Source organism: Triturus cristatus, chromosome 3_1 (assembly GCF_964204655.1).
Source record: "Triturus cristatus chromosome 3_1, aTriCri1.1, whole genome shotgun sequence".
In the NCBI taxonomy this organism is placed as follows: Eukaryota; Metazoa; Chordata; class Amphibia; order Caudata; family Salamandridae; genus Triturus; species Triturus cristatus.
Window position 1 is genome coordinate 147,239,533 of NC_140583.1, and position 27,156 is coordinate 147,266,688.

Sequence of the window (27,156 nt, forward strand, 5' to 3'; positions counted from 1 at the left end):
TACTAATGTGTCGCAGACACATTAGCGATTCCGAAATAGGTTGCAAGGGACCTGCTTTATCAATATTCATGAGGCAGGTCGCAATTTGCAACCTATTGGGAATGGGCAATAACACAGGGATGGTATCCTGCTGGGGTCAGCAGACCACCATGTCTGTGTTTGCTTTTTAAATAAAGCAACTTTTTTTTTTAATGCAGCCCGTTTTCCTTAAAGGAAAACAGGATGCGTTTAAAAGAAAAGCAGGCAGTCGTCCGTGCCCCCTATTCACAACGTGTTCGAATGGCTTACCAACAACTTGCAAATGTTTTGTGACCGCATTACTGGTCACAAAACATTTGTAAATTCTAGTGCGACTCACTGTTAGGAAGGAACGCCCTTAACACGCCCCTTCCTAATAGCAACTCGCAAACCCTATTTTGTGAGTCGGCAATAGATTACAGGCTCGCCAAATATGGTTGGTACATGCCAAAAAGCATTTTACCGGTCGCAAACGGCCACATGGGGTGGTTGCGACCAGTAAAATATTACGCACATCTGGACCTTAGTCTCTTACCTCTATTGGTTGCAACTGCACACGCTGCTGGCACATGTGGATCAGCCTGTTCATTTTCAATCACTGGTGGTAATCATGGTGGTACTCAATTGATCTTAAGCATGTATAAATCATTGTATGTTTGGTTATCAAATCTATCAACATTGAGAATGAACTGTGTAATACTTATGTTCAAGTTGTCGCATCATTTTTTGTTTTGCTTCTCATACTATTCCACACTCTTTTGTTAATACATACTTTCCTATTTTCTTAGGTTTGTTTTGGCTTCCTTTTTTGAACTTTATTTGTTTTTGCGTGGACCGTACTATTGTTTACTGTGCTCTCTATAGTTCTACTCTCTTTTTTTGCCCTTTTATTTAGTTTTCTTGTTCTATTATCTTTTTAGTATTTTTTGGTCCAGCTTGTTTTTTCTTCTCCTTCCTGCTTTTCTTTACCTACTCTTGTTTATTTCCATATTTGCTTCTAGTATGTCTTTGCTTTTTTCTTTACCCCTTTCGTCCTATTCTTCAGAGTGTTTCCTTCCTGTTACTACTATCGCTATTAGCCCACATGGTACATTTCACTTGTTTACTTTTTATTTATTCCATTTTGCTTTCTTTATATTCCTTCTTTCGTATCTTTCTTATGTCTTGTTTTCTTTCATTAGACTCACTTTTCATTGTTCTTTAATTCTCTTTATTTGTTCTTCTACTTTCTACTCTTTTGTCTAACCTGCTTTAATTCCTTCTTTAGTCTGTTTCTATCCCTGTATTCCCAGACAATTTTTACACCTTCTACATCTTTTTTGTACTTAGTTTTCTGCTACGCGCAGTCATAATTCCTGTGTTTATTCTAAATTTCTTTTCAAATGTAATCCTATAGAATGGAGCAGTGGAATGCAGGAGAATTCTATGTCCTCATCTGAATTGTTCTCCTAACTCACTCCCAGTGCACCTGCCAGACCAGTGCTGTAAAGTTTGCAGACGTAAGTGCTTTATAATGATTGTTAGTTATTACACCTGTTCTCTGCTTTCATTTTCTAACTGCTACCTGTGTGGAAGACAATATTTACAGGAGTCTTGAGGGATCATTGATTGAAAATATATCAAATTGTTTCATGAAATTCGTTATGAAATTCCATCATGCTGACTAACATTTGCCTTTAGACAAACTGGAGAAAGCATTGGCAGTAGAGGAAGCTAGACTAACTGACTCTCAAAATCACTCCACCAGCAAGTCTAGAAGAGGGATCGACATAGGCTGTCAGGTGGACAGTGTGGGCCTAACACTCCCACCTGGGCTCGAGATGCATGCTCATGAGGGCCCCTCTACTAGACATGAGATAGGGGATCAGAGTGTTCATATGCACCAGAGAGGTGGCAGTGTTAGCCTCGAGCCCAGAGCTAAAAACAGGTCATCCCCTTCCAGGCAGCGAGATAAAACTAGCCCCCTAGCCCAAGCCACCAATAGAAAAGTGAGTAGGCAACCAGTACAAGAATATAGTGAGGGGACATATGCGTGTCCAAGTTCAAACCTGCCTAACATAAATCTTCCTCCCGCCTGCTCCCCATATGTAGCTATTCTGACAGGTGTCCGGCCAATTGAATCCAACTCAAAAGAAACCCAACACGAGCTGAGAAATAAATGTCTATTCTGGCTTGCCAGATATAAGCACTTTGATTATGCCAGAGCAGGGGAGATTATAATGGTTCGAAAGGTAGGGTGGGTAGGAAACCGTAGAAAAAGCCAATCGGGTGAGTGTGTAGTTAATTTTTCAAAAACCCTAACACCGTTACCAATCTATTTAAAACCACCCTTAACTGCCACTATGCTCCAATAGGCATGAGCCTGCACCCCTTGGGCTCTTTTTATTCACAACAGCAAACATAACCTAGAAGCTGAGTACCACCTTTAATTCCAGTAAAGGGCCTAGGGCCCTTACATGAGGGAAGCTGGGCTGCCCATAACAGGCTCCCCCCATTTAATATCCAGTTGAAGAACGGATACGACATTCTTGAGGAGGTAGATTGACTGGGTGAGGGACCATCTAAGGGCGGGGACTCAGAAACGGCAGGTCACGACCCCACGGGTATAGTGGGGTGCGGCCTGAAACGTATAACTAGGGGTAGTAGTTTAAGTCTCCCCCCGTGGACTGATCCGGCAGGAGGTAGGACAAAATCAAGTGGGGTCCCTGACGTTATATCTCCCACTATATGTGGTGGAGTTATGGGGGCATTGCTCTACTACTAACTGGACGAAGGTGGAGAACAATTTCATAAGCAAGCAGCTTGTAGGCCTACCCCTTAGTACCCCCCTTACACCCCGCCGTATGGACCTGGGTATTAGGCCCCTTGATGAAGAGATTGCCCTGAGACCTTTAAAATTCTGGCGGAGGTTATGGGTGACCCCAGAGTTGTACGTCTACAGGGCTGAGCTAAATGAGCTCCTGACCATCTGTGCTACCAAGAAAATTCCTTGGCTTTGTCACATAATGGATCTTGCCTTTAAGTTAGGCATGCCGGACCTCCGGAGAACACCCGAGACATCATGTGCCATGATTTCAATGCTATAGACTATCTAAATTAATGTCCATACAAGAAAGTGCCTCATGTGGTCGTTTGACAGCTGAGTTTCTGCTAGTAAAAGATGTATATAGCAAGGAACATTTTCTTGATTTTATTCAACCCCCTTTGGCCAGGAAATGGTATGTGCAATTCAGACTAGGGACCCTTCTAATATTAGCGAATACCAGTAAATGGGTGAAAGACCAAAAGGGTGATTGTCCTGCAAGTAATTATAAGGTGGAGTCTGAAATACATGCCCTGCCTACTGGCTGTCACGCAAGCGTTGGCTAATCCAACTTTGCAAGAATTTGGGCTTCGTGCGCTGTGTAGAGTCCTAAAGAGTTTTAAAGTATGACACCCATCCACCAATAGTCTTTGCAGTATCACGATTTTTAAATTGTATGTGACATATCAGGCGGCCATTTTAAAGTAGACCCCATGGGGAAGAACGAATGCATTGAATTTGCCAGGTATATTAACTGTGTATCCATGTTCTGGGTCTATCGCTATAGTCCTATATTCTTATTTTTGTAAAACATTTAGAGTGCAGATTATTTCCAGATGGTTGCTTTTATTGTGTTTTTAAGGGGTGGAAGACAGTATTAAGTATATTTTTATATCCCTACGGTGAGTCTTATTTCCTGTGTTCTGTGGATGATCTCTGTACAATAAGATGAACTATCCCAATTTTTTTCACAAGTGTATACTATCTGTTTTATTGCTATTTGTATTTTTATGGCCCTAGTGGCCAAAATAAAGTTATTAGTACGGAAAAAAATGCCTTTAGCAACTTTAATAGTAGACCCTGAAATTCGTTGTGATAAATGTCACATTTGATATGTCACTAAAATTGGATGGCATAATCGGCTTGACCAGTGATCTGGAAAACATATATGTGTCTGGGTTTTTATAATGAAATTTACCTTTACTTCCTTTGGGGCTGGAAAGATGGGGGAGAGGATGTAGCCTAATGACTAGAGCAGTTTTCCTCATAGCGGGGGATGCAGGTTCGAGTCTTGGCCGGGACGCACAACATCCTGTGATTCTGCACAAATCACTTAATCTCCCCGTGCCTAACAACATGAATATGTCCATCTTTTGTGCTACTGGTGCTAATATAAAGCGCTCTGATTACTTTGGGTCGAGTTCGCGCTAGATAAAACTCCCGCCCCCCAAAAAAACAGGTCAAGATATAGAAATGTCCCCATTTCACTTTGGACATTATTTTCTTCTTATGAAACATTTGACACACTAGAGGTAACTATTGGTAAAAAAACTCATCAGGTAAATCTCAAGTGCTGTGTCCCTAACTAGAGCTACAATTGACACAACTCATGGTTAATTGTTTCCCGTGCGACCACTCCCCTCACTGTCCTTTGGACACCCACAAGCAGTGTGGACTCTTTGCCAGCTGTTCTTAACCTGTGGTCCGGGGGCCGCTGGAGGTCCACAATGCCTATTCAGGGGGTCCGCAACTGATTAGAAAATTCATATTAAATCATGTTAACAGATTACACCCACGCACCCAAACAGCTTCTCATCAAAAGATCTCCGATAAAGAGACCCTACGGGGGACTTGTAGGGCATTGCAGCGCCGGCCCGACGAGGAGCAAAGCCCAAATGATGAAGCATGACATCCTTCGGGGTGTGTGAGGGCATTATCATGAGGACACACTGTCCCCCACAGATAGAGTAGCACACGAAAAAAAGTTTCTTCCTCTTTCATCCTCTACAAGGAACAGTGAGTCCCTTTGTGTACTAGTTACTTTTCGGGAGCAAGGGTCACTAGACCTAATAATCAACTCCTAGTGTTCCCCCTCTCTATAAATAGGACCTGAAAAAATGTGATCATATCACCCTATCCGGATCGCACTGGATTGGCTCCCCTTGCCGGCCTGCACCATGTTCAAAAGCAAAACATGTTATGTTAGCGTTTGTGCATATGTAAACCGCATTATCACCTGCAAGGCTATCCTGGTGCTGAACAGGTGTGCGGGCATAGTCAATGTCCAGGGTAGGCTGGTTAATGGGAAATTAATAATCAAGGGGAATGGATCACTTGTAACTGTCACCAGGGTTCGGGTGGTTGTTTCCGATATTTGGTAAAAAACCCTCATTAACGAAAGACGGTTCGGGGGCAGTATATCTTGATTCTCCGCCTTGATTTTTAAATACGTGACAGCATCATCATAGGGTTATTCCCATGCTTCCTCCGTCCCGGAGGGAACCACTGGATGTTTCAGTAGTGATCAGGGAATAAAATAAAAATATACAAAAAAGTGAGAAGTGCTCATGTGATGTGAATAGTTATGTTCAAAAATTCCTCTTGCTGCCTGGACTTAATTTTATTCCGTTCGGTGCAAGGGAAAAAATAAAATACAGCTATGTGCAGATAGGACGTGTAATGGATCCGCTGCAGTTTTAGTCTGAGTGGTTGGTCGACATGTTTCAGCCCCTAGTTTGCCTTAGAGGGTCAGGGGGCTTTCTTCAGGACCTCAGGTGAAAGTAATATGTGAGGGAAATGGATAATGTCCAAATCCGGATTAGAAGTTCGAGTGCTACTCATATGAACTTAGAAAAGGATAATACCTTTGAGGTTCAGGTTCAGAACTTCGTAAGGGCAAACAGGGGTGCGTGTTTACGCGGGTCCGTGGCGGGCACGACATGTGCTGACGCTGTCTTCCTGTGAGATGGGAAAGCCAGTTCTTCAACTTCTTTTGGAATTCAAGTCTCTGATGGGGGTTCATTCTACAATTTATGAGAAATGTAAGAGAATGCTTGTCCTCCTGCTCTGGTTCTGTGTATGCGTGGGATGTGTGCAAGTAGGCGTATTTCAGAGTGGAGGCTTCTGTGTGGTTGTTGGAAGGAAATTCGACAGTTCAGGTAGGTGGGGCCTGAGTTGTGCAGTGTCTTGTACGTGTTTGTGAGGAGTTCATAAAACCACCCTGACCAGCACCTACGCTTAACTTGTAGACAAGTTTCCTATCTCTGGTGGTTCTTGACACACTCACAGCCAGGATGCCATCAGACTGCAGACTAAGAAGCCTAAAAAAAAATATAAAAACAAAGCAGCAGGTCATTACCATCTATGCACCTAGGATCGATATAAACTCCCCGTGGCCATCAGGACATCCCCAACGTTGTTCCAACCTAAGAATGTTTTCAAGACGCACCTCTTTAAGGAGCACATCACAGTTCATTAACCAGCCACAAACCACCTCTGCTATCACTCATCGTCTTTATGCTTGTGTTTGACCCTGTACAGCACTCCACTGGATTGTGGCTAGATCTGCTCACTTACATCCATACATACACAGTTGAGGGCCAAGGCGTCTAATTTATCTAAATGGCAAATATCTTTCTGCTTTGGGTCTTTTACTTGCAAGCCTTCCATTTATTACAACTTTTTCTGGCTCTGCTGATTTCACAAAAAGTGAGCGCTTTTAGTAACGAATCTTCTTCACTTGGGAAGAGCAAATCTGTAATAAAAACAAAACATTTATATATGCTTTTATTTTGGGATTGCAATAAATCGTGCAGTATCAGTTTACCTTGTTTTCTTGCACATTGTAGAATAAAGCTGATGAAAAATGTCAGCGCTCAGATTCTTCAGCTGTGTCATCTGTAGGTCGAATGTTGGAATGCTGCCCTTTCGTTGTTCTAGCAACAACAACTAATTCTGAAGAGCGTTTTTTTGCTTTACTAATTGGTACTAATTATATTTTAAATCGAATTCATTATCATTAGCATATTTTGCAGTGCGCTGCGCAGTATGCAGCATTCCATTCCATGCATACATCGTGCGTTTTTATACTATAGACGCGCTCGCTTTGAAACGCGTTCCATTAAACTGTTTTCAATAACGGGGGGAGCCCAATGATGTGAATTGTTGGGCTCCTTCTCCATCCTTCCGTCCGTGCTTGGCCCGCGGAGGGTGCCCGGCTGCTCTATCAGACGATGGATAGCTTGATGTCTTCTTTCAGGGTACACGGATCTGGCCTGCAGCCAGGCTGCACGCGGACGCTGGATTGTTCATTGGAATTTCACACTTTAAGATTAGAGGGTTCAGCGGATGCCACATGTGTCTCTCGCCGCAAATTAATATTAAAATGTCACTGTCTTGCGATAGCATCTCCAGGCGGTCTGTCCGTATCTGGCGCGCTCCGGATTCACTGACACCACTCCGTAATTGACAGATGCCTATCTCGCCTGTCGAGATCTGGGGAGGGAGCGCTCGCAGCCAGCCTGGGCTGACAAACGAGGGTTCTGGGAGCTGGATACTTTTTAAAGGCAGCGGGTCAGGCGCAATGCGTTTGGCTTGTTTGTAAAAAGGCAAGTACAGAAGGTCTGAGGCTCTCACAGCTGTATACCACATCTGCATAGGCGGTGTTTTATTCAGTTCTACAAGGGTGCCCCCTGGCCACGGAAATCAGTGCTGTAGAAACTCCCTCAGAGTGTCCAAAAGGGCTCGAGTTTGATGGACTGTCAATCCATGTGGTGGGTGGGATTAGACCCAAAGATCTGGCGCTGAGGGGCTAAAAATTCCACCATTGGTGGTGGCGAAGTCATTTTCAAAATCTGATAAAAAATTACATATGGGACTCCCTTCATTTCTGTTGTGTGCTGCATTTCATGCAAAGTCGTAATTCAGAACAATATGCGGGCAATGGTGCATGTATGTATTCATGTGGAATTTGTATGGTGCAAACCTATCCCAAAGCAGCGGAACACGGTACGGGTCAAGGCGAGGATACACTCGCCATGTCATGTGAGAGGTCGCTGGTTTGTGGACTGGACTGCGCCATGATGTAGTGTTCTGAAAATGAGTGTGTTTTCAGCTCTTTCCTGGATTGTCGCTGGGTTGAGGCATCTCTGATTGGTACGGGATGTGTTTTCCAGGTCTTGCCGGCATAAACTGGCGAATTATAAAAGCACACTGGGCCAGTAACATTAGTCTCAGCTTAATGTTATGTAAACAGTTTCAGGTATTTTTGTTGTTGCACACTTCACATTACACATCTCATATTATAATGCATATTTGATGAGTAGATCTAGTAGGCTTTGAAATTAAGGGTTCGGAGTTCAGGGTTCTAGTTCTGGGGACACTCATTGATAAATGGCACATTCCAAAACACGCTCGGCCAGCTGCATTGTTCTCAAACTATTAGTGCGTCAAAAATATCCATGCATCAGAAAAGGTAGCTGTGGTGATGGATGTTTAGAGGATGGTGGTGAGTGGGTGGCTGATCTTGTTGCTTCTTAGGTTGAAGAGCAGAAGGGGGCATGGGTCAGAGGGTGCTCTTGAGTGGATGGAGTTCATTCTGGCTTTAATGTCCGGTGTGTTGAGCTGTTCCCATGCAGTGTGATTGTAGTTGGGGGAGGTTTAGAGGATGGTGGTGAGTGGGTGGCTGATCTTGTTGCTTCTTAGGTTGAAGAGCAGATGGGGCATGGGTCAGAGGGTGCTCTTGAGTGGATGGAGTTCATTATGGCTGTGATGTCCGGTGTGTTGAGCTGTTCCCATGCAGTGTGATTGTGGTTGGGGGAGATTTCCCTAGGAGTGGTGAGGCTGATTATGTCGGTGGGTTGAAGGTAAAAGTTCCGGTGGATATCTTGTTGTGGAAGTGTTTTGCTAGAGCATTGCAGACTTCCTGTGAGGGAGGGATTGAGTTCTCGGTGGCTGCTGGGCAGGAGATCTCTAGGACAATGGTGAAGAATTTCTTGGTGTGGTTGGCACTAGCCCCGATGCGGCCTTTTTTGCGTCTTTGAGTTGGTGGTGGTAGTTGTTGAGGGCTGACTTGAAGGTGGCTCGGTCTGTGTCATCTCTGCTTATGCGCTATCTTCTTTCTAGCAGTTTGCAACTGCGTTTTATTGCATTGAGTTCTGGTATGTACCAGCTGGCTCGTTTGGTGTATCTGCTAGTTTTGGCTGGTTTGGTGGGGGCAGCTCAGTCTATGGCGGTATAAGGAGGTATTGGGAGTGTTGGGTATGCTGGAATCAGGTCCTGGGATGGTGAAGTGGACAATGGAGTGATCAGTCCAAGTGAGTTTCGTGGTATGGCTGTATTTGGCTCTGTTGCTGGACAGGAAGTTATGGTCTAATCTAGTGTGTGTCCTACGCTGTGTATAGAGTTTATGATCATCTGGGTGAGGCTGATGTTGTACATTTGGTCCTGGAGGTTGACAGAGTTTGTGTCTGTGGGGTCATCCAGGTGGAAGTTGAGATCTCCAGTTGAGATACGTCCTGAGTGGGGTGATGAAGTCTGTGATGGTGTCACAGAGGCTGATTCTGTGTCTGTATGCAAGGGTGCCGTTGATGGTAGTTTTTTCATTGGTGTGGAGTTGGAAACTCAGGTGTTCCATTATTGGTGTGGTTTCGTCTTTGGTGGTAGTGCAGTGAATTGAGTCTTTGTGGATGATAACGATGCCACCTCTGTGTTTGTTTGCGCGGTTCTGGTGTTTCATGTTGTAGCTAGTGGCAGTCATGGTGGCGATGTTAGGGGCAGGGCCCAAAGCAGGGTTGAGCCATGTCTCTGTGATGTAGGTCACGTCAAGGGCAAGGGTGGAGATGATGCTCCAGACTTCAGTGGAATGTTTGCAGAGCGATCTGGCATTGATCAGTAGGCCTCGTAGAGGTTCCGGGGGGGTGTTGGCCAGTGGGCTGGGATGGCGCGGTATTCTACGAGGGCCAGCGGTCCTAGGTTGCAGGTGAGCTGGCATTGGTGCCAGGGGAATGGTTCTGCTGAGGAGTGAGGAGATGTGAGGCAGGAGTTGTTGTGGCAACTGGGGTCCAAGGCTCTGAGATCTGTAGTGGAGCACCTGTGGGTGTCCGGAAAGCCATGGTTCCAGGCGCTGGGTGCGGTCAAGATGCGGACGGGCATAGACAAGCTTGCCTTTGACGTGCTATGGCCTCCATTAATGAAGCGGGTGGTGAGAAAAACTGGAGGCAAAATGGCGCTGTGGTGTCAAGAGCTGGTGGGGACAAAACCCAAGGGTTGCCCAAAATCTTTGTGTATTCCTCCTAGAAAGCATCACTGTAGAGGGTCTGGGTATTTGCATTGTGGCCTATCCTGGCTTCATGAGGAGGGCAGAGTTGTCATCTATCACACTTGCACTTTAAAAGAACTGGCCCAGCTGACACACTAAGGACAACCCACTAGCCTATTATGCCCCCAGACAAACCGCGACCAGGCCAGGAAGGCCGGAATTTCAAGACACTTCTGCAAGGTGAAAACTCCAGAGGTCTCTCCCACTTCAAAGTAGGCATCAGGTATAAAAATAGGACCCTCAGACACACTCGTCAGTACATTCTTGGACCTATGGATACTACAGAAGAAGAACTGCCCTGCTGCCAGAGGACTGCTCATCTGCTTGAGACATGCCCTGCTGTCTGAGAAGGAAGATTGGACCTGCACCCTTCATCCTAGGCTGAAATGACTCCTAGAGTCAGCTGACTGACCTCCTCTTTCGAGCTACACGAACACAACAAGTGCCAGAGGTCTTCCTGCAACTGCCCAACTGTCCTGCAGCACTGGACATGCACCTGGACCTACCTGAGCCCCGCCGGCCTCTGCTGGAGTGGGCTCCTGATACAGAGGTACCCCTCAGGTACTTGACTGTTGGTGTGGCGTCAGTTGAGCTCCTGGATGAAAAGAAGAGGTCTGAAGTTTTGGGCTCTTTGCAGACACCATGTTATTGCGACATATGCCGACTAGTAATGCGAAGCTCCTTGGTGTTACAGCGACTGCCATCAACTCGAGATTTGCACTTTGCACTACAGCATGGACGGCCCGCAATGACTGCCAATGTCAATTGACAGCAACGATTATCCTCATCGCCAAGAGTGATAACCGTCCCCTACGCTGTGCCTGCTCTTTGTGCTACAGCGACCACCATCCACAACGCTCTATCTGCTCCTCGCAGCCTCCCACACTGGGAACAGACCTCTTTGCGCTGGACTTTAGTAAGTAACTTTTTTTCAACAGGACTTACCTGGTCCTTGTATCGGCCTGTGCTCCAATGCAGTCGCACTGAATGTGTGACTTTCACCCAGTCTCTCACAACCAGATAACCGTAAGTGTCACTTTGTGAGTCAGGGCTATACTTACCTTAAGTCTTCGAAATTGCATATCTCCATTTCTACTAATTGGATTCTTGTTGTTTAGGTAGTCATTTTATTTACGACATTTTACTCTATTTTTGTAAGTGGGTTTGGAAAGAGATGGTGGAGGTGGCACCACATCTTCTGATGTTAGAGGTACCATTCTTTCCCTAACTCAACAACAAGCTTTAAAAGGCCGGATCTCCCCAGGCAGTTGTCAGCCACCTCCAAACGAAGCTAAACCTCCTAAAATTGTTGGGGTTTACTATCAACTTGCCAAAGTCACACCTGACTCCTTCGCAGATGCTCCTGTTCATTGAAGCCATTCTGGATACGGTACAGTTTCATGCCTTTCACCCGGAGCACAGAGTTAAGAAACTATGCACTATGATCCTGATATTCCAGACTTTGTCCTGGATCTCTGTTTAGATGACTCTGAGGATACTGGGATTGCTAGCCTCCTGCAACCTGCGGGTGAAACATGCCAGATGGCAAAGGATTGTTCTGCAGTGGGACCTAAACCCCCAGTGGGTACAGCACTAGGGGAACCTGTCAGATGACAAAGGTTCAATAGGCATGGCTTTAAGTTCAGTGGCATACCCCTATCTTTACCCCACCCAGATTTGTCAGTGGTGGCAAATGCATTGCTTCCGGGTTGGGGAGGCCATCTTGAGCAAGGTGATTAGAAGACTCTGATTTCTGACACAAACTTGACTCCACCTCAACTTGTTAGAGTTGAGGGCTATTTGCTTGGCATTGAAGGCCTTCTTGCCTTCCAACAGAGGAAGGCTGGTGCAGGTACTCACATACAATACCACTGCAATGTGACACTGCAACAATAGGGTGACATAGAATCTTGGGTTCTGTGCCAGGAGGCTCTATGCCTATGAAAGTTGCTAGACCACCAAGGATTATTTTCTGGTGGTTAAACACCTGGCGGGATTTTATATTACAGGGTAGACAAATTGAGCCACTGATGCTTAACAAACCTTTAATGGCAGTTACAGAGGAAAATGGCACAGGAAATCTTCCATCAGTAGGGAGAACCCTGGCTCAATCTTTTCCCCACTGCCAAGAACGTGCAATGTTATCACTTTTGCATGTTGGAGTTCCATTGGAGACTCTCTCTTGAAGACGCATTCTGTGTAAAACGGGGCTCAGGACTCCTGTTTGCATTCCTGTCACTGCATTTCCTGTCCTGAGTCCTGATGATCAGGAACATTGGGCTCAAATCATCCTACTGACACCAGATTGTGGCAGGAGAGTGTGGTTCCCAGAACTGCTAGGAATGAACATCTATCCTATGATGAAGTTGCAGCTTCTGTCTCAGCAGGGTGCCACACCGAGGCCTGCACAATGTGCATCTCCATGGTTGGAGATTGAGTGACAGCAGTTGAACTTCCTCCTGAGGTTGTTAATGTTATCTAGGCGGTTAGGCATCCCTCTATGAAATCAGTTTATGCCACTCATTAGGACAAATTTGGTTTGCTGTGGTTTAGTCTGGCACCCGCCAGATTGACTCTCTCCAGGGTACGTTGGACTTTCTTTGGGCACTGTTAAAGGCTCTGTTGGCTTTTTGTGGTTGCTGGATCAGCCTTCATTGTGTAAATCATAGGCTGTAATTAGATTTTTGAAGGCTTGCAACATTTGGTTCCACCAAAGCCCTCTGTGATGCCACAGTGGGATTTAAATTAGGTTCTGACTTTTTTAATGTGTGCTCTCTTTGATTCAATACACCGTTGTCCATTATATCTCATGATCTTCAAAATGGTCTTCCTCATTGCCATAACTTCTTCTTGGAGTGTGAACAAGCTTCAGACTCTTTCTGTCCAAATGCCTTATGCTACGTTCTTTGGAGATTAGCTGGTGCTGAGAGACAGAGTTTCCTTTTTACTAAAGGTTTCACATCAGACAGGCTATCATCCCTCTGGTCTCATCCCCCAGGTCTTCCTGGTCCTGAGAAAATGCCAGGACGCATTATGGGCTGTAAACAGCATGACACATGTTGACCTCGCTATGCACTACTTTCTGTAGCTAAATAGATCATTAAGTCAATTTTATGCTCACATCACGCTTTTACCTTGACAAAGGGACCAGAGTATTACAACCTTGCTTCATGTCTGGATCCCTTTAGCCAATTTTAACCTACATATCACTCACCCAATCGACTCACTTTTTATCACTCATTCATGTCAACATACATCGGCAAAAGAGAAAAGACCTCCGGTAAAGAGCCCCCAGGAGGAGCCCGTTGGGCATTGCAGCGCCAGTCCAACGAGCAGCTGCCCAATGATGAAGCATGACACCCCTTGGGGTGTGTGAGGGCCCTTGCGCCTAAAAGGAGCACTCCCCGCCCTCCACTAGATCTAGTCCCACCACTCAGGAACATCACACTCTATACTCTTTCACATCCTCCTTCTCTTCATCTCACTACTAACATGTCCTCCTCAATATGACTAAATGGCAGTAGCATCCACAGCACTAGGTCCCTAGCAAAGGGAGGTTATTTAAATACCCTAATGACCACTCGTTCCCACACCTAAGCCACCTGATGGATCAGGTAGAGGATTCTAGGCAGCTCACACATGCCACACATCAGAAGAGCCATCAAGAAGTACTCTCCATACGTGCCACACATTAGCTGTGTTTCCCAGTTTTCTTCCCCGGGTGCCAACTTTGCAGCATGCTGCAATTTGAACGCATAGAATTATAATTCTAAGTGCAGAAGATCCACCGTTTAAGCTGTAGTAGCGCCACCCTTTTTCTCTGCACAAGGGAAGCATGAGGCTATTCAATGTCTTGAACAAGCTACACAGTAGAGTGTAGAGAGCATTCTGAAGTACATACAAGCATCTGGGTAGGAACACCATCTTTGCTACTAGGACCCTCCCTGCCATTGACAGTGGCAATGTGATCCAGAATTGTATGGACTTCATCAGTCCATTGACCAATGGCTTGACACAGTAGTGATACTGGTCCTCTATAGTATCTCCCACTATAATACCTAGATAGCGAAACAAGGTGTTTTCCCATTTTTATCTTAGTATGGGCAAATCGTCTTTGTGGGACCCTGCCAGGGCTGCAAGAGGAAACCTGTAATCCCATATTTAACCTTTCACATCTAATACACACATATTTCTGCCAGGCGGACCACTATGCACTGGTTGGACTGTAGTTGAAATTCACTGCAGTGACACTTGGCCACTCGGCCTTTCCAATGTAGGAAAACGCTGTGTTTCTATATTTGTGAGTTACCGCTGAAGTATACCAAGTAAGCCCATAGGGCAGGGTGCTAACATAAAATAAAAAAAAAAATAGCACATAATACATATTTTCATTAGTGTGGCCTCACAGTGGTTGTGCTCTCTTGGCTGTAAATATACCCTATATTAGTCAATAACAGTTTGTCTTTTTGAGATTTGATGTAAGACGCTCTTTCCCACATTATATCTGTGGATTTTAAGATTATATATTGATATGTTTGTAATAACTGTATTTTTTACATTTTTTATGAAATGTGCATTACATTACAGACTTTTTATTTTATCTTGTAAAGTTGTTTGTTGAGGTCTTTGTTTTTGTTTGAATGTTACGGTACAGGGACTTGAATATTGCCTGTTTAAAAAACATAATTTGTTAATTTTACATTATTGAAAAATCATTTAGCAATTTTATTTTATCTTTATTATATTATAAACTATATAGTGTTTTGGGTTGTTTTATATGCCACCCGTAAAGGTATTTTCAATAAATCTCTGTTCCTTTTAATTTAGATAAATGGGGGATGGGAGCACACTGCCACACCTCTCAGCACAGTTCGCCCCTTAGCATTGTGGTAAATGCAGTTCACAGTGATTTCTCACTTGAATTTTAGCTGTAGTGGTTCACCAAAGTTGGTGCAGGTTAGTGCTGTGACTAACCTGCACCAACTTTGGTGAACCACTACAGCTAAAATTCAAGTAAGAAATCACTGTGAACTGCATTTATTACAATGCTAAGGGGCGAACTGTGCTAGGAGGTGTAGCAGTGTGCTCCCATCCCTCATTTGTTTGAAAAGCCTCCCTTGAGCCACTGAGCTGACCAGCTCATGGCGATGCACCTGTGCGCCAGAGAGAGGTACTGAGACCTGAGAGACTATGACAGCCTTTCCAGCAACCCCAGAAAGAATTTTCGTTTTTTATCTCTACTGAAGACGGATAATATCCAGAAACACATGTGTCTAGAGATTCACAGCACTAACCTGCACTAACTTTGGTGAACCACTACAGCTAAAATTCAAGTAAGAAATCACTGTGAACTGCATTTACCACAATGCTAAGGGGCGAACTGTGCTGGGAGGTGTGGCAGTGTGCTCCCATCCCCCATTCCTTTTAATTTAGGTATTATAACCTTTGTACAAGACACATTTTAATATCTGTATTAGGAAAGCATAAGTCAGTCATTTCTATGTGCTGTTTGCAGAAAATTCGGATATATTTTTTTCTGTGCTGATGGTGCTTTATTAAATTCTGTGGTTCACAATCAAAACTAGGCCTGGGTGAAATTTTAATTAAGCCTGAGTAATCTAAGTAATTTCAGCAATTATGCATTTCTCTTGTGATTCAGAATTACTGAAATTACTCACGCCAGCTTGAGCTTGCAGAGCACAGGAACAGCTAAGGCCCTAATTACGAGTCTTGCAGTCAGGGGACCGCCAGACTCGCAGAAACGCTGCAGTGGCAGTCCAGCCCCCGCTGCACCAGCGGTCCGACCTCCCCATTACGAGTTGGGCAGTTGGACAGTCCTGGGACTGCCGCTGCTGCCAGGAAACCGCAGTTCTGTGGAGGCAAGGAGGCTACAATATGCTTGGTGGGTCCGTCGCGGTCCTGCCAAGCATATTACGAGTTTCCTCTCCACTGGAGGTATCATGGAGGTTCCTCTTCCATGTACACCGTGGAGAAGAGGCTGTGCCTCCTACGCTTGTGGATGACACAGGCGGCATAATATGTGCCCCCCTGTGTGCATGCACATCTGTTCCTGTATGGCAAGGACTTTCGAGTCCGTGCCGTTTAGAAACCTTGTGAGGCGTTCCCATTGCAGTGCCTCTTTCAAAGGCAACGCCACCTTTGAAAGAGACATTGCCCTGGGACCGCCATGCCACCCGCCCACCAGACCACTTTAAAGTTGTAATATGGCGGGCGGGCGGCAGAGAGTCTTAGCGGTGCGTGGCGATTGCGTACCGCCCGCCCCTGCTCCACAGAAACTCATAACTAGGCCTTAGGAGAGAACAAGCAGCCTCTGGCTCCTACTGTTTGTGTCCTGTAGCATTTAGTGCTATTTTCTTTGTGCCAAATGAATCCTTGGGCCCATTTTGGAATCAAGGCTGCATTTTTCACTAAAATAGTGCTAAATGCTGGTTAATGCTTCTCACGTATTTGAATATAGTTACAAGTAAGTTTGCAGTAATTACGCTAGAAAGAATTACGCAACCTACCGCCACTCCTAATCAAAACTGAATGTTATTTTAATGTGTTTTTCTAAATAGGTTTGTTATTATATTTGTACATTATATGCGTGCCTCTGACACTCAATATAAAACTTGAAAGTTAATTTATATGTGCTTGTCAAAGTTTGTTTCGTGTAGCATTTAGAAAGATGATATCTCATTTTCATCTACTAATTTTCAACTCTGCTCCCTTGGTGTTTGATTTGTTAGGGAAGTATAATTAGAAAGCATTATATGCATCTTTGTGTTTAAATTAAAAGTCTGGCTGTTGGTGTTATTGAGTTATATTTAATTTAGTTTATAGAACTTACTTTTGGACTTGGCTTTACTTTTTGATGGTTTTTTTTTTCTTCACTTCAGTAGTGTCACTTTCTTGAAGTGTTGGCATTTTTGGTTGAAAATTATATATATTTTTGTGTCCTTTTTATAATAGTTATTTAATTTGTAAAGTGTTTTGGTTACTTTGTTTGAAGTTTATTTTTATTGGTTGTTTTTATTTGATATTTGAATTTACTCTGTTTACTCCTTATCTGGTGGATGCTAATTAGTGTTTATGTTATTGTTACAAACATACTTACTTAAAAGTTCTATTTATTAAATATTAGTACGTAAAATGAGTTGTTGAATGAACAAATGTTTTTGTAGGTGTTATATTAATTGGTTTATTTGTATAATTTTGTATGTAATGTTGGTTTAATGTTATTTTTTTCATTTATTTACTGTTACATTTCATTCATATATATTTTATTTAGTGTTTATCTTGAAGGTTTTTAAACATTTTATTGTGTTATTAGTAGTTTATTGTATTTTAAATTAGTAGTTTAAAGGATTTTTTTATAGTTATAGGTATAGTTTAGTTATCTATATTTACATTTCCAGTATTTGTTCTCAATATTTAACGTGTTCACAAAATGATAAATTTCAGGGTTTTTTTTAGATAATTTGGTAATTTCGATATTTCTAATGCCGATATTTTTGTCACCGATATGACTATTTGTTGTTGAAATCTAGGAGGGCCGTATTTGTGGGATCAATATTTTTCTGGTGATATTACTGTATTTCAATAATGTTGTTCTTGATATTGTGTCATACAATGATTTGAATGGCTTTAGAATGTTATGTGATTCTTTTAGATGCACAAATACTGCACAAACAAACAATGCCCTTGGATGTACTCAGATCCACAGTAAAATCTGAGGCACATTTAAAACCTAAAAACATGTAGACGAGAAACTTACAGGAACATGCAGACACAAGTGAATATTGGATTGATTAAATTATTTATAGCAGGTGAGTTTATACTCGGAGAAATAGATGTTTGGGAGGCTGTTGGTGCATATAACTGTGGAAGAGTTGGTAGATGAATAGGCATCACCAGATGGATGCAGGTTTGAGTGCAAGAACGAATGATTGCATTGGTGATGGTAAGTGGATAAATGCATGGGTGTCGATGGATGATGCATGTGTGTGGGTAGGTGGGTGTGGATGGGGATATGTATACCTGGTGGGAAGAATCAACAGGTGAGCAGCTGGGGTGATATATGTAAGTAGGCGTTTCAGTACATGGGTCTTGAGAGAAAGTTGCAATTGGTGAAACAAATGCATGCAGGTATTGCCTTAGTAAATACATAGAAAAAGGAAGACGCCGGACACCACCTGCTATTATTGCTGCCTCACTCCATCCAATGTATAGAGTAGGCGGGGCAAGTTGGTTTCTTTGTAGTCAAGTAGAATTCAGTGGCCTTTTCTTCCCTTAGACAAGTATGTATTTTAGCTAAACTTAGTCATAAGAAGTTAAACACCAGTGTGCGCTACTGAGGAGCAACAAAACAGTGAGGCAAACACAGACTCCCTCTAAAGGCCGGTTTTAGGATTGCAGTGACTGCCATTTGTTCCCACCTTGCTAATGGGCCTTTCGACACCTACAACTGCAGCGCTGTTTAATTAGGCAGCAACATCTCTGCATACCCAACAAAACATGTTACAAGAACAAATTAAATCATTCATGTGGGAAAGGACAAGAGTAGACTCACAAATCACCCGACTTTGGGAGGGGAACTCGGGAAAAAAGAACAAGCGCATCACATACCAAGATTTTCAATCTTCAATTTGTTGTGCAGGCTGTTGTTGTGTGCAGCGCACACACAGTGAATGTGTGCACGTGCAGCTGAATGTAGCCACTGAAAGAGGACAGTGACACTAAATGGGGGCTGGGGAGTGGGAAATGGCGGGTGAGCTTCCTTTTAGATTTCATTGCAGTCATTGCTTCTGGGACTAAAGCAAACAGCAATTTATGTAACTGCAACTACCACTGACTTTGTGGCCACATCTCTTGCTGCAGCCTCCCTGTGGGCAGCCTTCTCCTGGGGCAGCCCAGTCAATGGTTCTGACAGTGTCGGTGTACCAAAACTTTAAAGAGGTCCCTAAAGCACCCCACATCATTCACTATGACTACAGTGTTTTTGGATCTTTTTGGAAAGTAGGTTGGCCTTTTTTGAAATGCAGTACTGCCAACACTGAGGGCATAGAGGAAGGATTATCACATGACCTGGGGAAGCGCCAGAGGAAAGCCACTCACAGAGAAACTGCAGCAACATAGATTATAGGAAAGCCAGGTCTCTCTGCCGTAGAATTGTTTTTTACAAAAAAGGAATCACGTTATTTTTGTGCCTTGGTTATTATGAGTGCATTTTGTAAGATTTGCCATGCTTTTGGTCTTCCTTTCAAAGTTCATTGATCATGATCCGATTTTAGGCCTGCTAACATTGTCACACAAAGATGTAGGACTATCACATGGACTGGATCTTGCTAAGTAGAGTAAGTCGCAGAAAAACAGCAGAAAGAAACAGGATGAATAATAGAAAAGAACTTTTGAAACACAAATGCCACACATTAACCCAACTTTCCCCAGCACTGGAGGGAACTATTTGTTATCAGACGTGCACTTTGTAGTCAAGGAAAATGCCATCACTCAGTCAGCTCGGCGGATAGCGGAAGAAGACTCGCCCCTTGCTATTTGCTGCGGTGCATGGTAGCAAAGTGAGAAGGGCCCTATAACAGACCAGGGCTGACTCAAAGCCCCTGTATGCATGTATATGTGCGTATTTTGGAAGTATTTTGGAAAAACAAAATGCCTTGGTTGAATGCAAGTATTGTAAGTAACAAATCACATATTGTCATAAATACTGTCTATGCTAATGCTGTTGTTGATGTTTAATGCCTAGATATTAAATCATTACTGGTTTTGATGTTGTATTTGCCACTGCAGATATTGCGTTGTCATAGCATTGTTAATATTAGTTGTTGCAGTTACACACCAGAATGTACTCCATTGTCAGTCTAGTAAGGATGAGTTGGCCTGCTGTCATTCAGGCTTCTGACCTGTAGGTAACATGACACATATAAAACCAGCAGTGCATGTTAGCCCCATGCTAGAACCATGTACTGGGTGTGAGACACCATTCACGCCTCTGTATTTTAAGGCTGATCTAATTGTTTAATTAGTAAGAAAATTTGTGGATTTGGTAGTCGCTTATAGGCAGTTATTGTTGGGACCTAGTTCCCATAGAAAAAGCATTTTTGGTTTTGGTAATTACTTTGGCGCCAAAGAACCAAACTTCACAAAATCTTCAAAACTAGTTAGTCACTTACTCAGCTGCTGTCTGGAAAGTATCAGGGTGATTATTCAAGCGGGGGCTAAGAAAAGGTGAGGGTATCAAAATGGGTTTTCCTCATGCAATTTCCTATAGGGATTTTAGACATAACTACAGCCCGTATCGCTGAATGATATTACATCAAATTTGGCAGAAAGCTAGATGTTGTATCTGTACATAAATATCCCTTGTCCCTTTCCCTTTAAGGTTTCATATATATTTGATTCTGGCTCATGCCAGCTGAAGGGTGGAATTTCTAAACTGACCATAACTCTGCCAGATCACTTTACTGCTGGCTCCTGTAAGGTACTTGTCATAAAAGATGACACTTCTTTCAACTTATATGGATTCTGCTTATGATTTTGGGGATGTTACACTAGATCTTGATCCAGAAAGAGGGCTTTTTGTAATTTGGTGTAAATCTGTTCAGTAGTTTTGGAGCTATTCAAGAACAAAAATGTATGTAAATCAAGAGGCGCCTGCTGCGATTGTCCGAATCGGGACTCTGGTTCCAGTGGTGGAAATAACATGTGAAAATGATACAAGGGGCCAGGATCACAGTACCCTGACCCTATGGGACTGAAGGAGGGGTCTGAGAGTAATCCCTCATGGTCAAGAAATTGTGAAAAAACTTGCTTTACTTTGTGCACAAGCATCCGTGGGTCCACTCACTGTGGCACACCATGTGTCCGTGGTGGATCCACAGATCCAGACCCCTATTAAAAAAGCACATACACACAACCACAGACCCACTCAAACACACGCTCACACATCCACAAAACCAATCACAAACCCACTCACACATCCATACACATTACAAATCCATACCACCACTCACATACCCATACAGGTGCTCACACATCTACTTAGAGACCCAGAGATCCACTCACACACTGATACAGCCAGTCACACACTACTCAGAGACCCACACAGCCACTTACATACCCAATAATACACCCACCATACACTCACGCACCCACTTTCACTCCCACTCGGCAACTCACACACTTATACAGCCATTCACACACTCACTCAGAGACAAACACAGGCACTAACACACCTATTGGAGACCCAGAAAACCACTCACCACACCCAGTCACACGTTCATACAGCCACTCATACATCCTCACAGAGACCGAGAGAACCACTTACACACCCACCCACACACCCACTCACACACCCACACAACCAATCATACATCTACTCAAGCACCCATAAGGCCCTTCAGAGACCCTGAAAACCACTCACACACCTACTCAGACAACCATACATTCAGTCACACACTCAGTCAGAGACCCAGAAACCACTCACACACCCATTCACACACTCATACAGCCACTCACACACCCACTTACAGATCCAGAACCCACACATGTATCCAATCACAGACTCACACAGGCACTCACACATCCACTCATACACTCACACACCCAAGGACATGCTCATACAGCTAGTGGCACACCAACTGACAGGCCCACACAGTCACTTACACACACAGGGGCCTGGGGTTTCCTGCCTTTGGGGGTTGTTGCACCTAGGGGAATACGCCACAGAGCTTGGACACAGGCAGGCCTTGAGTCCACCCCCCTAATGTGTACAACCAGAGGCCGTGCACAACATGGCTTTCAATGCCCTACTGCACATGGCCAAAGGCTGAGTGCAGCGATGGTTGAATTAACTTATGGTATTAAATATTACTTTATGTAAAAAAAAACAACTAGAAATTCACATAAAAAACAAAGATTACAGGGACGTTATAGTTAGGAAATACCATTAAAAAAACTGTGGAAATTTAGAGGCACAGAACAGTTAGGAAATAGAATTTGAAAAAAAGCTTAGAAAATTGCACTAAAAAAATACAGTCCCTGTGAAATTGTACTAATGGTTTTCTCCATCACGGGCCTAGCACTCTGGTATTCCAGGCTGGGGACATGGATCTGATCCCCAAGCCGCAGATTATTTGTCCACAACACTCTACTACTTCTGGGCTCCCCCTACTTGAGTTCCATATAGCGCCCCATGAATATGCTCGAGTATTCGCAGAAGAAACAACAATAAAGGCGCAGGATGGTTGTGCGGCAGGACAGATTGTTCTGGCACAGGGTTCCTCAACCAAGGTACGCGATGATGTGGGGGATTGTGCCCTATCACGGCCGGCAGAAAGTACCTTGTCTGAGACGCCAACGACCGTACGTAGGGCTGCAAGGTCATTGGAAATACTATCATGGAACGTGGCAGGGCTACCAAGTAAGTTGGACAATAGTGATTGGGAAACCTTTATTAAAGAATATGACATATGCATGTTTCAAGAGACGTGGGCCAGAGAAAACCATTGTTACCCTGGGTTCGCAACTTTCAATGTCCCAGCAAGATGGGGTGGGAAGGGACGCCCGTCTGGAGGCTTATCAATATGGATCGCTAGCCATCTAGGCTGTACGGCTGAGATGGTAGAAACCAACTCATCCGACATCCTGTGTGTGTCATTGCGTTGGCCCACTGGGACGGGTCTGACCTTGGTAAATATATATTCTAGACCGATTGGAATCGCGGCAACCTCAGGGACAATGGAGGACTTAATGATTTTTCTCGATTCCCTTATTGGCTCAGAAACACTGCTGGTTGGAGGGGATTTTAATATCCAGTTCAAACCTCTCCCGATTCACCTGGATGGGATTAGCAGTGAAGAGGATGACCTCTGGGAAATCCCAAGCATTGTGGGACCGCCAGTTAGGTCATCATCACCTCTCCTACTGCAAGTTCTAACACTGTCTTTGGCAAACTCTCTTAGAGCTTGCAATGGTAGGTTTCAAGGGGATATCCCGCCGCAACCAACTTTTAATAGACCAGGCCAGGAGTCTCGGATAGACTATATACTGTTCCCACTCAAGGATTGGAAATTGGTTTTAGACTTTAAAATAGTCCCTAGGGCAGACAGCGACCATAATCCCTTAATCCTTTCATTAGCCGCTGACGGTTTCCTAAAGGGTGCTGTTTTAGGAAACAGACTATCTGCCTCTAGTCTCACCTTATCCAGTAACAGGCGAAGAATAAGGTGGGACAAACTGTTAGAGAAACCAACTTGCTTAAGGAGCATATATGAGCAAGTGGCATTAGCCCTTGAAAAAGTGGAAAGTTTCCTCTCCCAATTGCCCTCGCAAGTTGGTTGTTTTCCCCTTGAGGACATTCACCAGACCCTCTGTGACAATCTAGCCGAGGTATTCAACCCTGTGGTTCAGGACAGGAAAGTGAGGAGAGAAAGAGCCTCATGGCTCAATGCCACCTGCAGGGGAGCTAAGAAAGACCTCCTCCGAGCGTTCAAAAATAAGGAGGCCCCCTCGGTAATTAGGGAAAAGAGGGTGGCTTACAAGCTTCTCCTTGAAAATGCCAAAATCGACTGGGACTGGGAGAATTGGGCAGAATTTACAACTACACTTAAAACTAGAGACTCAAGGAAATTTTGGCATATAGTCAAACATGGCTCAGCGGAACCTGTCATGGCTATAGAGGGCAACATTGCGCCTGAAGTTTGGGAGGAACACTTTACATCGCTCTATTGCAGGACCAAGACAGACAAAATAGGAAACCAGGCTGGGACCCTAGTCACCACAATCATGGACAATTCCTCTGAGATTGAAGATTTCAACTTGGAGGAATTGGAAACGGCAATTACTCACCTTTCCACAGGAAAAGCGCCAGGCCTTGACAAGCTCCCAGGTGACCTCTTAAAGCACGAGGTAAAAATTTGGGCACCATACCTCCTGGTATTGTTTAATGCTATCATCCATGGGATGGCGGTCCCTCCAACTTGGCTTGGGGCGGAGATTGTGCCCATTTTTAAAAGGGGTTCACCTCTGCTCCCTGCCAATTACAGACCGATCAGTCTGATTGACGTCCCAAAGAAGCATTTCGCGAGGCTTCTGCTGGATCGACTATTAGACTGGATCGAAGAAAGGGACATCCTAAGTCCCTTTCAGGCTGGGTTTCGCCAGAAGACCTCCACCATAGACCAGGTCTTTAGGCTGTCCCTTATACACTGGAAAACAATACAGCTGGAGGGTGGCAGTCTCTATACTGTATTTGTGGACCTAAGGGCAGCCTTTGACCTGGTCCCACGCGGTAAGCTCTGGGAAGTGTTGGCGAATGTCGGGGTGCCAGCTGATCTCCTGACCATGATCATCCGCCTCCACACAAACACCTATGCTCGTGTGAGGTGTGGTAGACATGGAGTATTGTCAAATAAGTTTCCCGTTGACAGAGGGGTAAGACAGGGGTGCGTACTCGCACCAACCCTGTTCTGCCTCTTTGTCAACGGTGTCATTGATCACCTCAACGGGGTCCCCAATTCGGATGTCCCGAAGCTGGCGGGAAGGAGGGTTCCGGCAATTATGTTTGCGGACGATACCCTCCTTCTCTCCAAGTCACCGATGGGAATCCAGCGTGTGTTGGATGGATTTGGGGACTTTTGTAGGGAGCATGGACTCGAGATCAATACTTTAAAGACTAAATTTATGGCCTTCAATCCGCCACCCAGGCTTTGCCGCATCCCACGTATAGGGAATAACATACTTGAACGAGTAAACACCTTTGAATATCTTGGTGTTACCCTAAACGAGGAACTGGGGTGGGGTCCACACCAGGAGAAAGCCAGGATGAAATTAGTGCAACATACCAGTGGAATATTAAGGATGATAGGGAGGAATAGGTCGACCCTCAAACCTATAGGCCCACCCCTTCATATTTATAGAGTACAAGCCAGAGGAGCAGTCACATATGGCAGTGAACTATGGGGTCACAAAGTCCTGGTCAGTATGGGAAAGGAGGAGAACAGATTCCTTAGGCGTTTAGTAGCTCTTCCTCCGAGTACACCCCTAGTGCCTCTAAGACTTGACCTGGGCATTAGACCGCTGGAGGAAGAGTTGGCGCTTCGTCCCGTGATCTATTGGCGTAGATTATGGACGGTGCCTGAACTGATTCACTATAGACAGGGTCTGCAGGAAGTTCTTGGCCTCCCAAATGCGGGGAACATTCCCTGGCTTAAGTTTGTAAGGAATAGTTTGGTGAGCCTGGGTCTTGATGCACATTGGAATGACCCTGGGAATGCCTGCTCTAAGCTTCCTAAAAAAGCTCTTACCAAACTGTACTATGATTCCAAGGCTCCCTTACTTCGACCTCCAAAATCGCTAGGGTCGTTAACACATCAATTCCTTGACATGAAGACCACATATAGTTTTGAACTAGCCCTTGACAATGTTTACCCTGCAATAATTAGGAAGCTTTTTTTGCAATGGAGGCATGGATCCTTACCAATTCGTGCTCTTACTAGCCGCTGGTCCGCGCCGACATCCAGTATTTGCCCGGCATGCAGTGCAAGCGATGAAACTGAGCTGCATCTAATATTCTTCTGTCCAGGCTATACTGAGGCGCGCAGAAAATGGATCATTCCCGTTTGCAGGAATCTGGGTTTTACCAGATGCCACGAAGCCTTTAGAATTCTTAAATGTGAAATGACTGCACACATTGTGTTTTCTGTGGCAAAATTTCTGGGGGCTTTATGGCACAAACGGAAGTGGTATTTAAATATGTCAACATGATTTGTCTTGTTCTCTGTTATTAAGGCACATGATTGCATGTAACTGCCAGGAATCTAGCCTTGCGGCTGTACCAATAACTTGTAACCATTCTTATCTATTGTTCTTAAATGTTTTTATATTCATTTTATGTACTTTTATGGAGATTCTCCGAAATAAAGTTTTTCTTGACTTGACTTGACTTGACTAATGGTAATATAAATAAAGCTTGGAAAAATCGAAAACCTCAGTGCCGCTTGATTTTCTACTGCAGCGAGAGAAATTAGAAGCAGTGAAATACTACAAATATATATATATATATATATATATATATCCACTTACAAAGGTCGCCATAGTGAAGGAGCCCGCACAGGTAAGCATATCTGTATCATTTAATGAAGATTGCAGCAGAAACAGTTAAAAGAAGACCAACAGCAAAAGTCTCGAGCCGACGCGTTTCTGGCTCCTGCCCTTTGTCACAGGCTCATACAACAGTGATACATGCTCGTTTTCGTGCGTCTCTAATTCACGAGTCCTTGCCTCAGTGGGCGTGGCCCTCCCACGGCCTCTTGGTCTTTGTAGTGCTCACACGTATTTCTCCAGTGAGGGAGCATGCATAACAGCCAATAAATAAGGTTTAGGGTCTTAATTTCTGTTTTCACATTTCAACTCCAGGTTTTCTTTGGCCTCTCTCTCTTCTATTTGCCGTTTTTGGGTCCAGTGGAGAGCTAATCTTGTGATGGGGTCTTGTTCTCTTCTAAAGGTGTGTTGTATTCATCCCCTTATTCTCATAATGATGGTGGACGCTTGCTTGCTTCAGGTGAGCACTTCCTGGTTGGTCTGATGACAGAAAATGTGCAACATTCTTTTCAGGTTAATGGGTGGTAGGCTGACAGTTTGGTGATAAAGCTGGTTGCTACTTTTCAGCATTCTGCTCGGTATAAAAGCGAAAAGAACGCTGCTCTGGTAAAGCCTTGGACTGGAGGTTGTTTTTGTACTGAGACGTTCTCCACACATCCTTCTGTATCCTGAAGGCATTCCTGTTTTTTTCCAGTCTGCTCTTGTCACTGCCTTCTTCTCGATAGTACTGTATAGGCACGTTAATTCTTCATTCATGGCTAGGTCCTCTCCATCCATCTTGATTGGTGAAGAGTTTGGAATGTTGAGTAGCATAACTTCTGATTTCTTCATGTTGATTTTCAAGCCCACTTGTTGTGTATAGATGTTGAGGCAACATGTATTTTCCTGCATATACTGG

General features: G+C 44.2%; 1 protein-coding gene across 1 annotated transcript in view; it reads left to right on the forward strand.

Annotated features, from left to right (window-relative positions):
• Positions 1-27,156, forward strand: part of NELL1 (neural EGFL like 1) — a 3,594,225-nt gene that overhangs the window by 920,974 nt on the left and 2,646,095 nt on the right. The window contains exon 9 of the mRNA XM_085643606.1: positions 1,415-1,517. Coding sequence (XP_085499732.1) covers positions 1,415-1,517 — 103 coding nt within the window. The remainder of the gene's footprint in view (positions 1-1,414; positions 1,518-27,156) is intronic.